The sequence below is a fragment of the Hylobates moloch genome, unplaced genomic scaffold (assembly GCF_009828535.3).
Source record: "Hylobates moloch isolate HMO894 unplaced genomic scaffold, HMol_V3 SCAFFOLD_6, whole genome shotgun sequence".
In the NCBI taxonomy this organism is placed as follows: Eukaryota; Metazoa; Chordata; class Mammalia; order Primates; family Hylobatidae; genus Hylobates; species Hylobates moloch.
The window spans coordinates 145,885,177-145,901,242 of record NW_026652281.1 but is presented as its reverse complement, the minus strand read 5'-3'; the positions used below and the strand labels follow the sequence as shown (position 1 = coordinate 145,901,242).

The 16,066-nt window shown below is 49.7% G+C and overlaps 2 protein-coding genes across 3 annotated transcripts in view; both read left to right on the top strand.

Moving 5' to 3' along the window:
* The window catches only part of SLIT3 (slit guidance ligand 3), a 652,947-nt gene that overhangs the window by 544,748 nt on the left and 92,133 nt on the right, over positions 1-16,066 (top strand). For both annotated transcript variants that reach the window (XM_032158593.2, XM_032158594.2), the window contains exons 15-20: positions 728-878; positions 2,467-2,541; positions 9,395-9,538; positions 10,303-10,446; positions 13,754-13,917; positions 14,957-15,089. In XM_032158593.2, the coding sequence (XP_032014484.1) occupies positions 728-878; positions 2,467-2,541; positions 9,395-9,538; positions 10,303-10,446; positions 13,754-13,917; positions 14,957-15,089 (811 nt within the window). The remainder of the gene's footprint in view (positions 1-727; positions 879-2,466; positions 2,542-9,394; positions 9,539-10,302; positions 10,447-13,753; positions 13,918-14,956; positions 15,090-16,066) is intronic.
* Positions 7,293-16,066, top strand: part of PANK3 (pantothenate kinase 3) — a 211,112-nt gene continuing 202,338 nt past the window's right edge. The window contains exon 1 of the mRNA XM_058440126.1: positions 7,293-7,296. The gene's annotated coding sequence lies outside the window, so the exon portion shown is untranslated. The remainder of the gene's footprint in view (positions 7,297-16,066) is intronic.

Sequence of the window (16,066 nt, the reverse complement as noted above, 5' to 3'; positions counted from 1 at the left end):
CCAATATTGTTTATATGGATTCTCTTTTTAAAAAACAAAAACAAAGAAAAAGCAACATCAGGCAACCCTGAGCCAAATTTCCAAGCATTAAGGCTGGGGCTCCAATTCCCCAGGTTCTCAATCCTCATTGTTGTCTTCCCAATCTTACAGCCAGGTGTCGATTGTTGTTTATTGCCCTGTGTTTGGCCTGTACTCATTCTATTACCTGCTGGGGTAATAAAGGCCCCTAAGTTTGCAACCCCTTCCCATAATTTATCCCTACCCCTAGCATAGCCCCCGTCAAAGCATCATCAAAATCTTGTCATTTGGATTTTCACGAACATTTAGAGGGTCCATGAATGATAGGAGTCGTGGAACAGGTAGCCCACCTGAAATCGTGGACTGTACACCTGCACCAAGGAGCACTTCCCTGAGGAGAACATTCATAACTTTCATCAGCTTCTCAAAAACACCCGTGACCCCCAAAAGCATAAGGGCCCACAGATCTTGAGTCTGGTCTCCCTGAGGATGGTGATGAATAACAAAGATCCATGGGAAGGAGGCAGTAAGGCTGGGGACAGGGAAAGCACCAGCAAGGTGGCCATATAGCAAAGGCGATGCCATGTCTGTTGACCCCTAACACCCCCAACTCACTCGCCCATCTCTGTCTCCCACCCCCACTACCCACCACCTGGGGCTCTGTGTGGAACTCGGGTGACGCTGACGTCCCCTCTTTGGCCCCTCCCAGGCACCGAGGATTACCGCAGCAGGTTCAGCAGCGAGTGCTTCATGGACCTCATGTGCCCCGAGAAGTGTCGCTGTGAGGGCACGATCGTGGACTGCTCCAACCAGAAGCTGGCCCGCATCCCAAGCCACCTCCCTGAATACGTCACTGACCTGTAAGTCCAACCTCGGCGTGAACTCCCTACTCTTCCCCACACACCAGTCACCCGCAGCCAGCGTGGGCAGGGTCTCCTGGAGGTGACCCCTTCCTGGCTCAGTCATGTGGTGCTTGTTGGCTGTCTTTCCCATACTGGTCTGAAGGTAGATACCCAGGCATCTCCTGTGGACAGCTTGCTTGAAAATAAAGACAGTTCATTCCTTCTTTCTACATATATTTTCTGAACACCCACTGTGAGCCAGCGTCATGCTAGGCCTACCAGTTTCTACAACAGAGCAGAGCAGGTAGTCCCTGCCAACCCTTATGGAGCTTACAGTAAAACCAGAAAGTTGGGTGCTAAATAAAGAATAGTGAAGTGAGAAAACGACTAGAATGATTAAATATATCTGAGCCTCCAATTAGCCACATTAATAAAGGGATGTGTTGGTATATCAAAAAAAAGAAAGCTAAAAAATTATAGCTGAGCCAGGCATGGTGGATCATGCCTGTAATCCCAGCACTTTGGGAGGCCAAGGGGAGAGGATCACTTGAGGCCAGGAGTTCAATACTATCCTGGGCAACATAGCGAGACCCCACTCCCCTACTCCAGTCTCTACAAAAAAAAAATTTTTATCAGCTGGGCATGATAGTGGCATGCACCTGTGGTCTCAGCTGCCAGAGAGGCTAAGGCGGGAGAATCACATGAGTCTAGGAATTCAAGGCTGCAGTGAGCTATGATCATACCACTGCACTCCAGCCTGGGCCACAGAGTGAGACCCAGTCTCTGGGAAAAAAAAAATTTTAATTAAAAAAATTTTTGAAAAGTTATAGCCTCGTGGAGGACAAAGGCACAGCATGTGGAGACCAACAGACATGGGGCTGACACCTGACTCTGGCAGGCTTCCTAAGATTAGGCCATTTGCTCCTTGGATCTGAGACTCAGTTTCTTAGCTGTCAAATGGGGGAGATAATTCATGCCTACCTCCTACGGTGGTTGGGGAAACCAAGAAAGATAATGCAAGCATGGAACTCATCTTGAATCCTAGCACAGAGTAAGCCCTGGATGAGTGGTAGTGGTCTTCATTATTATTATTGTTGTTGTCCTCTCTAACTTCACAAATCATCAGAGGAAACAGCAGGCCCCATTCCCTGCCCTGCTGCTCTCCCTGCACATCTGTGAAGTTCCCGAGCTGCTCCTGGTAGAGGGAAGTGCTTACGAAGGAGCTGAAGGGCTTGGAGGATCGGGAGACCCTGGAGAATCCTTCCTGGGGGTTTTAAGTTGTCATTGGTATGTCCACAAAGTGAAAACAGATCCTTGGTAATTGATGGGTGCTGAAAACAACTCATGCCCACGCAGAGTACTCAGAAAGTCCCCTAAACCCCAGCTGAAGGAGGCTTCCTCCAGGAGAAGGAGGAAGCAGCACTGCATATGCTTCCCCTACCTGCTGGGTCCCTCTGTTGATGGGACTGATGTCAAAGCTTCCGATGGCTCTGTGGACCTTCACCAAGTGTGAGGTTCAGGCAGCAATGCAGCAAAGCCGTGGGGGGTGCAAGGAGGGGCCTCGCCCACAGCTAACCTACCACTCATCTTCTTGCTTCCTACACAGACGACTGAATGACAATGAGATATCTGTTCTGGAGGCCACTGGCATCTTCAAGAAGTTGCCCAACCTGCGGAAAATGTAAGTCAACTTCAGGAACTTGGCAGCAGCCTCTGTTCTCTAGCCAGAGCCTGTGTTCTAGACTAGAGGAACCAGAGGATCGGCCTCTCCCCCCAGCCTCTGCTCCAGCCCCTCTCAGCCGTCTCCTCAGCCCCGCTGTGGCCTCTGTTAGGAAGCAAGACATGTAGACACACACCAAAGTGATGCTTCCCGGTTTTAGTTGAGTGTTATACAGAGCAAGCATTCCACACCATCCCTGACCCCGCCCTGGACCCTCTGCTCACCCCACCCAACACCTACCCAGGGCTGGTGGGTAGGACTCAGGTAAAGACTAGCAATGGGGCACAGGTATCTAAGGTATAGGCTATTTGGCGATTTTTGTGTGGTGAGTTAAATGTCTGTTTTCAAATGGAATCAAAAGACCCTTGCATCAGTGATACACATCAGAGTGAACATGCCAGCAGCTTCCCACAGTGGGTTTCCTCCAGGAGTCCGTGGGTCTGACCATGCCTTGGCCGAGGCAAGGGCCTACTTGCCTATATTGGCTTCTCCACTGCCAGAGATGCAGATCATCCCAACCCTCTCCCTGCATAGGAGCTCAGGCCTAGTCATAAAGGTAATGAGAATGATGTTGGTGCACCAGTAGAGCCCTTGTCCTGAGCTAGGGACCATGCTCCCTGCCTCATACCCATTGTCTCACTGAGTCTTCACCCACCCGTCCAGTGCTGGCTTCACAGTCCCCTTTGTGCAGGTGAGGAAGCCAGGGCTCAAAAAGTTTCTGTGACTTCTCTAAGACCACACAGCTAATGGGTCCCAGAGCTGGCATTCAGACTTGGGTCCACCTGCAGTCATGCTAGTGTGAGGCTGGCTTGCTTCTCCTCATCTTCCCTGCCGGGCCCCCCAGCAGAGGTACCAGCGCAGAAGAGGAGGCTCTTTACCATCTCATCCCCAGGGGGGCACTCTTCTCTTTGGCCCCTCTCCCTTACCCCACCCCGTACTTCATGTCTGCTGGCCCCAGAGTTCAGGTGTGCCTCGAAAACCAGGGAAGTGAAGTCCATCCTCATGATTCATGGATTCCATATTTGAGAATTCACCGACTCACTAACATTTGTGTAAGTCCAAAGTCAAGACTCTCCGTGCCTTCACAGTCATTCTCGGGCATGCACAGAACAGCAAAAAAAACAAAAACAAAAACAGAGTCACCTACACCCGTGTTCCCAGCTGGGGTCGAGCGAGGCCACGCTCTGCCTTCTTCTGTCACCTCTCATCCTGTAAACCAGTGTCCTTTTGCGTTATATTCAGTGCCATGTGTTTTGCATGTTTGTGGTTTTTGTTGGTGATTTTGCTGTTTAAAATGGCCCCCCAGACATAGCGCTGAAGGGCTGTCTAGCCATCCTAAGTGTTCAAAGGCTGTGATGTGTCTTACAGAGGACATACGTGCATGAGAGCAGTTTTATTACAGGCTTGAGTTACAGTGCTGCTGGCCAGGAGTTCAACATTATGGATCAGCCATATGTATTACATAAGCTATCTTTAAACAGAAGCATACATAGAACCAGGTTATACATTGATAGGCTGAAAAAAATGTGGAGACCAGAGGCTCGCAGGACCCTAATCTTGTATTTCCCTAAGAGCAATGCTTTGGTATTCACTAATGCAGTGTTCCCAGCAACTGTGTACAACATAACTACTGTGAGGACTTGTTGAGTATCCCTTATCTGAAATGCATGGGATCACGAGTGTTTCAGATTCCAGATTTTTTTGGATTTTGGAATGTTTGTGTGTACACAATGAGATGTCATGAGGCTGGGATGCAAGTCTAAACACGAAATTCACTTACGTTTCATGTACACCGTATACACAGCCTGAAGGCAGCTATGTGATATTTTTAATAATTTTATACGTGAAACAAAGTTCAAGTGCATTGAACCTTCAGAAAGCAAAGGTGTCAGGTGTGGAATTTTCTGCTCATGGCATCATATCAGCACTCAAAAAGTTTCAGACATTCTGGTTAGGGATGCTTACCTATAATGAGAGCGGACTGTACCACCTCGTTTTTTTCTTGTTCCCCACGCTCCCACCCATCAGTTCCTTGCAGACAAATATGACAGAGGCCTTCTAGGCCCTGAGAAGCGTCTGGATCTCACTGGTGCTACTCAAATCGCTTTCCTCCCTCCCTCCCTGACTGCAGCCACCACCTTGGTCAGGGTCCCAGAGACTGCTCTGTAACTGGGAGCAGTGGAGAGCACATTGGGGGGCCAGCTGAGAGAAGGGTACACTTGGGTGAGGATAATGGCTGTCACTGGGGTCCAGTGCCCCACTAGCTTCAGGATCCCAACACAAACATCACCTATCACCTACCAGGAATTATTCTTTTTATTTCAAACCAGAGAAATGCACTTTGTTTTTAACCTGAAGACGGAAACTTACAGGCCTGTGGCCGTGAGGCAGATATTAAGATGAATCAAGCTGGCCAAGCGCATATTTGTCTTCTGAACAGGATCTGCTAGTCTTTGCTTCTGCGAAGAAATATGTACTCTCCCATCTGAGGTGAAACTCAGGCACTTTGAGTCTTTCACCCTCCCAGTTTTGATAGGAACTTGAGTATAGAGAATATTTCTGTATGCCCCAGAAAACAACAGCACAAACACATGGTTAAGTGTCAACCAACTCCCAGCATCAGCAACCAAGCAACAAAAGGGAGTGGTGAGGTCTCTGGAAAAATATGGGCCTAGATCTCATCAAAAGGGACAGATGTCACTCAGCTCATCCGAGTGCTTGCCATGTTGGAATAAAGGTGAGGGCTGCCAAATGTTTCCACTTCTCAAGAGCTGCCACAAGTCCAGGTATGGAGGGAAAATGGGCAGACAAGCCTATGTGTGTTCTGAGTTCAGCTCTGCCCTTCCCAGCTATGTGACACTAGGAATGTCCTTAGCCTTTCTGAGCCTTAGTTTCATCATTTGCGTAATAGAAATAAATCCACCTTCCTTAGAAGTTATGATGAGGATCAGAAATATGAGGAAATAAAGATGAAAGACATGGCTGTGGTACTGGGGAGACAGGGTTCGGAAAGGCAGTAGAGGGCATCTGAGTTGAGTGACCCAGAGTAGCTGATTATATATTTAAAACAGGGGTTGGGCTGGGTGTGGTGGCTCACGCCTGTAATCCCAGCACTTTGGGAGGCCGAGCTGGGCGGATCACAAGGTCAAGAGATCGAGACCATCCTGGCTAACACGGTGAAACCCCGTCTCTACTAAAAATACAAAACTATTAGCCAGGCGCAATGGCAGGCACCTGTAGTCCCAGCTACTCGGGAGGCTGAAGCAGGAGAATGGCGTGAACCCCGGGGGGGCGGAGCCTGCAGTGAGCCAAGATGGCACCACTGCACTCTAGCCTGGGGGACAGAGCGAGACTCTGTCTCAAAAAACAAAAACAACAACAACAACAACAACAACAACAACAAAAACGGGTTGCACACCCAGACACTTTCAGGAGGCTGGGAGTAGCACAAATGTGGGACGTGGCTGCGTGCAAGGCCATAAAAATAATAATGGCTAGCAGTGAGCACAAATTAAACACTTTACCCTGTGCCAGACGATACAGATATTAATGCACTTAACCCTCACCAAGAAACCCTCAGGGGCTCTGAAGTAACCCAAAAATGGAGAGAAGCCCCCTGGGTGGCCCTGGTTTTACATTTTGTGGTTTCCTGGGATCTGGCGCAAGATACTGCTCTGAGAGTGTGATCGGCTCTTACAAAACCTCCATGCACTTGTTTTGTTTCTGGAGTGCTTGCCCCAAGCTGCACTTTCTGTCCTTCAGTTACTGCTGCCTGTAGTTGTGAGCAGTGCTTTGATGGATGGAGAGACGGCAGCAGCCAGCTCTTCTGGAAAATTCTATCCCCCTCTTTTTTACTCTCCTTCTGTTTTCCATTCTCCCAGCCTGAGGAAATCCAATTCACAAACCTTACAGTAATGTGATGTTAATTTTGCTCATTTAAAGAAACAGATGTCAGGAAATGGGAACCCTCCCACTTCATAGCTGCTTTAACTCATCTTCATTGCCCATCCCTTGTATTTTAACCCCCCCACAAGAAGCTCAACTCTCTGGAGCAAAAGCCTTCTCTTCTGGCATTCGGGTGAGTTACAGCTGCGGGAGAGCCTTTATCTCTCTTCTCGCATCTAATTTGGGGATAATTGGCAGTCTCCCCAGGGCATTACCTTCATTCCTGGGTTATCCCAGACCGGGGCTACCAGGATTTATAAGAAAACCGGCCAAGTTTAAGGAGAACCAGGCAGGAGTGGAAATCCAGTCTGCGAGTCTGCTGACTGCCTCAGACCTGGGGCGAGGGATGCTGGGAATGCTTACTCCTGTTTTCCTGGCAGGATGGGAAGGAGAGAAGGAGAACGAGGTCATGCCGAGGAGCAGGGAGGGAACCAAGGCACCAGCTGTTTCCTCCACACCTGCCCACAAGTGCAGGCATGGTCTCACCCTGGGGGCCTGGTCCCTCCTTGGGAAGAGGGCAGTCAGCCTGCATTGACCCCCCCAGTTCTGTCACTTGCTCCAAGTCAGTCCCTAAGGGAGGTCTCACCCCCTGGCATTGTTGTGGGTCAGCCCAGAGCTCAGACCAGGGACTTGGTATGGTCCTAGATCCCCTTCCAATGCTCTGTGACCTGGAGCAGTGCCCTCCTGCTCTGGGGCTCAGTGTCTTCAGCAGTAAAATGGTCCTGGCCTATCTTTGTGAGCCCACCAGTTCTACCAGCTTTCGTGTGCTCTGTGAGTTCATGGGCTCCACCTCCACCTGCGATTTCCTTGTTTGCAGAAGATGGTTCCCCATGCAAGGCTCTGAATAGACTGTCTGCTTGGGAGGCTGGACTCTCCCCTGAGCTAGTATAAACACTGTCATCACCTTCAGTTCATCCATCTGGCCAGGGATGCTTTCCAGGGCCGGGCATTTTGATGGTCCACAGAAGACCCCCAGCAACCCTGCCAGGGAGAACTGCGAACGCGCAGTGCTAATGGCTCTGCGGCGCCTGCTTGCTGTTCCGATCTCTCGTGAGGTCTGTGCAGGACGTCAGCATGCAGCCTCGGAGGGAAGGGCTGCTTTCAGACCTCAGGGGCAGACTCAGAAATGGCAGCACCGGCCAGGCACGGTGGCTCATGCCGGTAATCCTGGCACTTTGGGAGGCTGAGGTGGGTGGACACCTGAGGTCTGGAGTTCGAGACCAGCCTGGCTAACATGGTGAAACCCCATCTCTACTAAAAATACAAAAAAAATAGCAGGGCATGGTGGCAGGCACCTGTAATCCCAGCTACTCGGGAGGCTGAGGCAGGAGAATCATTTGAACCCCGGAGGTGGAGGTTGCAGTGAGCCGAGATTGCGCCATTGCACTCCAGCCTGGGCGAAAAGAGAGAAACTCTGTCTCAAAAAAAAAAAAAAAAAGGAAAGAAATGGCGGCACTGAAGGCTTGATAGAACCAAGCGCAGTTTAAGCAAATACAATATCCAAAATCTTGAATTTTGCAAAGAAGTAATATCCACATAGCCAAAGGAACACTCACTTATGAAAGAAGAGGTTCGATGGAGTACATTTGGTATGCCAGAAAACCTGGCTTCAAATCCCAGTTCTGTCAGCTGGGTGACTGTAAGCAAGTTAGTTAATCCCTCTGAACCTCAGTCCCATCATCCATAAAATGAGACGATAATAATAAATCAGTCCGACAGCCATTGTTTTGAGGGTTTGATGTGGTTGTGTTGGTCAGATCCCTCATGAGGTGCCTAGTACATAAGAAGTGGTCAACAAGTAGTAACTGGAAAGCACCCATTTGTTTGTATCGGGGATCCTTAACTGGTGAGAAAGCTAGAAGTTCCACAAATGCCCTAGTCCCAAGGAGTGGGGGGCATGCTTTATATTTTTCCCCTGCCTTCCTCTTGAAAATCAGTGCTTAGTGAGAATCTCTAATGAAGAGAGAAAATAAGTTTGAGAGTCACTATTTTAACTCTATCAGTCCTCCAGAGCATTGAAAAGACAATTATACAGAAAAAAAAAACTTCAAATCCCATCCAGTCTATTTTTTTAAATTGATACATAACAATTGTACATATTTATGGGACATGTGATATTTTGATACATGCATGCAATGTACAGTGATCAAACAGGATATTTAGGATATCCGTCACTTCCAACATTTATCATTTCTTTGTGTTGGAAGTATTTCAAATCTTTTCTTCTAGCTATTTTGAAATACATATTGTTGTTGACTATAGTCACCCTACTGTGACTGTCACCCTATCAAACACTAGACACTAGACACTACACAGTCACCCTATCAAACACTAGAACTTACTCCTTTTAGCTCCCCCATTAACCAACCTTTCTTCATCTCCCCCAAACCTTCCCAGCCTCTGGTAACCATCCTTCTACTGTCTACCTCCATGAGATCAACTTTTTTAGCTGCCACATATGAGTAGGAACATATGGTATTTGCTTTGCTATCCCTGGCTCATTTCACTTAACACGATGACCTCCAGTGCCATTCATGTTGCTGCAAACGACAGCTTTTCATTCTTTTGATGGCCGAATAGTATTCCATTGTGTGTATATACACCACATTTTCTTGATCCATTCATCCACTGACCATACAGTCTGTTTCACAAAGGTAGCCTCACCTGTATAGGGCCAGGGTCCCTGCTCCCTGGGCCAGAGGCTGAAGACCAAAGGTCAGGGAGCCCCAGACTGAGCTCCTTCCACCATCCAGTCCTCAGTCTCAGGGGCCCCAGAGAGTCCCCAGCAGCTGCAGGGCAGGTCATTCCTTCCCTGTATCAAGACTGTCTGCTCCTTTTGATTCTTCTCTATTCTGTTTCTTCCTTCTAGAAACCTGAGTAACAATAAAATCAAGGAGGTGCGAGAGGGAGCTTTCGATGGAGCAGCCAGCGTGCAGGAGCTGATGCTGACGGGGAACCAGCTGGAGACGGTGCACGGGCGCATGTTCCGTGGCCTCAGTGGCCTCAAAACCTTGTAAGCGCCTGGGGTGGGGCCTGGGCCAAGACCCAGAGGGAGAGGGGAGGGCAGGGGAATTAGAGACAGACTATGAAGGCAAGTGGGACCCAGGCACTGTCTTGGGCTGCTGAATCCCTCTCTTCCTGGAGTCAGAGTCATCAGACATTCCGCAGCCTTGGATGGGAAAGAATTTAGCATGCTGAACACCCTCCAGCATACACACCCACACACACACCACACACACACCCAACATAGTCACCCACTCTCGTGTATATACATATATAGATTTATACCAGAAACTTGCTGAAGGAGGCACACAAACAGACATTTACCCACAAACATAAGCATAAGGACCTTTATAAAAATGATATATGCAGACACGTGCAACATGCACATAAACATATATACAAACAGGTATAAACACACAAGCACACACATACATACAAGCTGATATCTACAACCACTTCTTGATTCTCTCTTCTCCTCCCAGAAATATGTGTGCACACCCTAGCAGCCACACAATATGCATGTGTATACATACATATGCATGACACATGCTTCCAAGAAAGCATGCACAAACAATAATGTACATACACATTTACACAGCCCCACTGGGGCTCCAGTCCCTGCTATCACAGGACAAACCTGAGCAACATGGCTGGCCTGCGCTTAGAATCGGCAAAAGCATCTCACCTGTACACACACACACACACCACCGTGGCACCACTTGGGACAGCAAAGATCATGCCTGTGCTCCCTCATCCCCACCCCTCTCCCTGCAGGATGCTGAGGAGTAACTTGATCAGCTGTGTAAGTAATGACACCTTTGCCGGCCTGAGTTCCGTGAGACTGCTGTCCCTCTATGACAATCGGATCACCACCATCACCCCTGGAGCCTTCACCACACTTGTCTCCCTGTCCACCATGTAAGTTCTCCTGGGTCCACTGCCCACGCACTCTGGGGTCCCACTCTGCAGAGCTCTCTCCTCCCAGCTCCCTGCTACCTCTGGCCAAGCTCATCTATCCGTCCGTCCACTTAAAAACTCGTCAGGCTTTCTGTATGTGCCAGGCATCGTCTAGGTGTTGAGGCTGCACACACCCAGCCCCTCCTTCCTGGAACTCACAGCATAGTGAATTGCCACAGAAAGCATGTCCGCAGTGATTTGAAAACCCAAGATGGAAGGCCAGGCATGGTGGCTCACGCCTGTAGTCCTAACACTTTGGGAGGCTGAGGTGGGTGGATCACCTGAGGTGAGGAATTCGAAACCAGCCTGACCAACACGGTGAAACCCCTTCTCTACTAAAAATACAAAAGTTAGCCAGGTATGGTGGCGAGTATCTGTAATCCCAGCTACCTGGGAGACTGAAGTTCCAGTTGCTGGAACCTGGGAGGCGGAGGCTGCAGTGAGCTGAGATCATGCCACTGCATTCCAGCCTAGGCAACAGAGAAAGATTCTGTGTCAAAAAAAAAAAAAAAAAAACAAAACAAAACCAGGGGCTTTGTTGAAAAACGCTGGAGCTGTATTCTGGAAGGTAAGTGGGAGTTAGCTGTTGAAGAAAGCGGACAGTGCAGTTCCTTCAGAGCGAAGGGCATGTCCAAGGGCCCTGTGGTTGGTTGCAACAGAGCAAATACGTGGGACTGAACATCTGTCAGCATGGTCACAGTGCTGAATGAGGGAGGGCATGACATAAGGCAAGGCTGAAGAGGAAGCCAGAGTCAGGCTGCAGGACTGCTGTGGGCCATCTCGTCTTTGTCCAGAGCACATTAGGAAGACTGGGACCTTTAAGTAGACCTTAAGTAAGACATCACCAGACAGGGGTTTTAAAAAGATGTCACTGGCGGCTAGGCTTGGTGGCTCACGCCTGTAATCCCAGCACTTTGGGAGCCCGAGGCAGGTGGATCACAAGGTCAAGAGATTGAGACCATCCTGGCCAACATGGTGAAACCACATCTCTACTAAAAATGCAAAAATTGGCTGGGCATGGTGGTGGCACACACCTGTGGTCCCAGCTACTCAGGAGACTGAGGCAGGAGAATCACTTGAACCCGGGAGGTGGAGGTTGCAGTGACTCGAGATTGTGCCACTGCACTCCACTCCAGCCTGGCAACAGAGCGAGACTTCGTCTCAAAAAAAAAAAAAGATGTCACTGGCTGCTTTGGTGGGTATCAGAACCAGAATTAGAACCCAGCTTTCTGGGCACCTAAAGGAGTGTTCCTGCCTGGGTAGTGCACTGTCGTGGGAAGGGAGCCTCTGTGGAATAACGGGTAAGACTCTAGAGCCACATTTCCTAGGTTCAGATCCTGGCTGTGCCTCTTGTTAGCTGTGTGACCTCGGGAAAGTGACTTCATCTCTGTGTGTTTCCATTTCCCTTCTGCATAATCTACCTCCTAGGATGGTTATGATGATTGAATGTAGTGATGCTTGTAAAACACACTGCAAGGGCCTAGGTGTAGAAAGTGCTCAACACGTGTGTGTTTTACAGCTGCTCATCGTATTTCCATGTGGCTCTGTTATCCTTAGTCGCTGGTTTATTGTCCCGTCTCTAACCTTCCCCAAAAACCTTTGGAAGGCAGAAGGAAAGGCTGTTGCTGCACCTCCTGTTGCTGCCCTATGCCTACTGCACTTGGAATCAAAGCCGAAGTTAGAGGAGGGCCTAAAGGCCGGCCCCACGTCATCTGGCCCCTCATGCCCTGCCTGTCCCCTCCCTCTCTCCACTCTAGCTCCATGGGGCTCCTCGCCATTTTCCCATGATCCCAGCCCACTCCAACTTTGGAACTTTGCACTCCCTGGAACACCCTCCCCCGGCCTCCCTCCCCCCAGCCTCCCTCCCTTCCACCTTTGCTCAAGTGTCACCTGGCTCACCCCATTCCACCCCTCTGCCATAACCCCAATCCCTCTAGCCCTGCCCCCTAACATTACATAGCACTAACCATGTCCCAATATACTGTGTCATTTACTAACTTGCTGTTAATCATATATTATCTGCCCACCATCATATAAGATCCCGAAGGACAGGGATTTGTGGCTGTTTTGTTCACTGCTGTATCCTTAATGTTTAGATCTGTGCCAAGAGCATAAGCAGATGCCCGGCATATAATTGTTGAGTAAAGGAATGAATCAAATGAATGAGTGACATCAACAGGAGAGGACAATGGGTTGGGAGCTAACATCAGTGAACTGGTCCATTTTAGTCCATATTTAGCCCCTCCTAGGTACCTCCACATTGGAAATCCAAAGACACCTAAGATGCCCAGAGGGGCAGAGTCACAAAGCATTCAGGGAACCAGCTCTGACCCATGAAGTAACCTGCCCCGCTTCACACAGCTACTGAGTGTCAGAGCCTGGACTCCAACCCCAGAACAGCCACTCTCAAGCCCTTCATTGCTGTATCATCCTACAGCCACTCAAGGGCTGTCTGCCCCCCTTAAATAAGCTCCCCAAGCTTTACTTTCCTCATGTGAGAAAAGGAAGATGATGTTACCTCCTTCATAGGGTTGCTGTGACAGGAATGAATGAGACAATGGATTTATAAAGTGTGTGGCATGGTCCCAGTCCTGTAGTAAACACTCAGGAAGGGATAGCTGCCATCATCCCCTCATCTGTCCATCAGTCCCATTGTTTCAGTCCACAGATGCGTATAAAGTGCCTGTGATGACATAACGCTAGTTTCTGGATATGCAGAGGCAAACAGACCCTACCCTCCTGTATGTGGAGTCCAAGGTGCAAGGCGAGCACAGAAACCAATCATTACACACTCCCATGGGTGCTATGGGGAGAATGAAGGGGAATGAGGGAAAAGATAGGATAGGACTGAAGTATCCCACTTGATATGGGGGGACTCAGAGAAGGCTTCCTTGATGGAATGTCACTGAGAACAAGGACTAAAGAATGATAAGAAGCCAGCCAGGCAACCTGTAAAGATACGGGTTCCCAGCAAGGAGAGTAGCAAGTGTGAAGGCTCTCGGGGTCAATCTCTGCTAAGGTCCCAAAGGCAGTTCACACAGCCAGGGCTTGGTACCCAGGGGAGGTCATGGCAAGAGACCACAGCCACATCCATCAGTGGCGAGGATCTGGAATGAGACCCTCGCAGAGACTGCATCTGGGGAAGAGCCTACATTCCCTTCCTGAGACTTCTTCCTTCCTGGCTGGGAGAGCTGAGCTCTGGGCAGCAGATCCCGGGGCTGCTCCCACAGTAGAAGGGTGGAGGCTAAGCACCCTTCCCTCTTCCTAGAAACCTCCTGTCCAACCCCTTCAACTGCAACTGCCACCTGGCCTGGCTCGGCAAGTGGTTGAGGAAGAGGCGGATCGTCAGTGGGAACCCTAGGTGCCAGAAGCCGTTTTTCCTCAAGGAGATTCCCATCCAGGATGTGGCCATCCAGGACTTCACCTGTGACGGTGAGAAGGCTGGGGGTCAAGGGCTGCGGGGAAGGCCCCGGGAAGGCAAGGAAGATGGTGGAGATGCAGGATCAGATACTCCCTGAGATCCAATTCCACTTTGCTTTGGGCATGCAGCTGGAGCTCTGGAGAGCTCTGCAGATCTGCTGCTAGCCCACATGGCTGCTTCATGCAAATTAAGAAAAGGTACCCATTTCAGAAGTCAGTTTACTTCCATCAGTTAGAAATCTGTCATAATATATTGATTTCATTTAGACAAGACACCTGCCCATTAAAACAAGATACTGCCATCTGTGAGAACACTGTTGTACCAAATATACTAATCTATCATGTCCACAGTGAGATTGGTGCCCCTTAAATGATATGTTACCCTTGTGGAGTGCACAACCTATACAACTGTGCATGGGAGCCCTGGCCTCAGTCTTCCTGTCTGCATCATGATGAGACTCAGAGTATGTACTCATGAGAAACAGACTTCAAGAAAAGTCTTGTGACTGGCTGGGGATATGGATATCTGAGGCTTTGGTTCTCAGGATCCCAGAGGGCATATTTATTTGCATAAATTCAAGCCAGCACAGTTCTTTACTTGATCAACTTTGGGTTATCTAGAGACAGATAATTAACTGAGATTAAGGCATAATGGAGGCTTGGGACATACTCACCACCCGGGAGGGACTGTGTAGTTGTGGGAGCGGAGAAAGAAAGGAGAAAGAGGAAGGGAAAAGACAAGGCTCTGCCCCCCTCCCCCTGACCACTCCTTCAATCAATTGGGCTTATTCCTGATATGGTTAACGGTGACCTCTTTCCTGTTACTCTTGCTGAGCCTCCTTGATGGCCTTCATCTTATGTCAAATGAGGTAAAAGGTAGGTGACACCCGCCAACCGCGGATGAGACCAGCAGGTACCCTATTCCTGGTTCTAGAACACAGTGGGGACAGGGGACAACTTGTCTTTGCGGAGAACACGCAGCCTTGCTCACTGGCTCCCCCTAGTGCGGCTTATATCCCTCAACCCTCACCCTCTCTGGGGCTCTCCACAGGCAACGATGAGAGTAGCTGCCAGCTGAGCCCGCGCTGCCCGGAGCAGTGCACCTGTATGGAGACAGTGGTGCGATGCAGCAACAAGGGGCTCCGCGCCCTCCCCAGAGGCATGCCCAAGGATGTGACCGAGCTGTAAGTACCCCCAGCTGCCTGCAAGCACCCTGTCATCTCACCACCAGCAGCATCCTCCATACTTTACCCGAGAATCTCAAGCAAGGCAACATGGCGAAACTGCCCTGGGGAGACCCTACTTGAATGGATCCCAGCAAGATGGCAGTGAAGCCCTCACCAAGATGGCAGCCATGGGCTTTGACAAGGGCACGGGAAACATGGCTCCCCCCAGTGCCTCTGCCTGGTAGAGGAGGAGTCTCTGACCCTGTAATTCCTAAAGATACCCTGAATATAAGTGGGAGGGTTATTGCCTCATTTTCCGTATCACCCCTGAAACCCCTGCTCTGTACACCCTCTTCCTAAGAATCCTCAGCAGTCTGTTAGTCTGATCCCGGCAGCAGCGCAGGATAATTGTGAAAACATTGTCCAGCGGGCGCTGTGGCTTACAAAGTACTTTCCTGAATAGGATCCTATTCCAAGTTCAAACAGCCCTGTCAAGCATGAGGCCCCATTTTACAGATGAGGTCTTAGCTCTGAGTCCCATTCATTCTCAGAACAGGAGCTTTCTTATTCCACAGCCCAAGCTCCTGCCACTGACTCCTCAGGTCCTGTTTCTGCACCAGAAACTCCCAGCTCAATGAAAAAGGTGTTAGCCTCTTCCTATAGGGCTCTTAATATTATGGAGAAAATCCTATTTCTGTCCCCCAGGAAAGCACAGACAGAAGGACAAGGCACGGTCCCCCAGTGAGGGGGCCTCCCTGGAATGCACCAAGAGCACTGCAGCTAGGACCAGAGGAGCACCACACACTCACACAACCAACACACACCATGTGCACACTCGCATCCATCCACTCCTTCACTCATCCACAGGTTTCTCGGGTATCAGGTACTCTGCTCACATTGGAGAGACAATGGCGAGCAAAATGGGTGTGACCCCTACACTCACGGGGCTCGTGGTTTATTAAGGAAGGTAGACATTCACTCGATCATTGCAGATG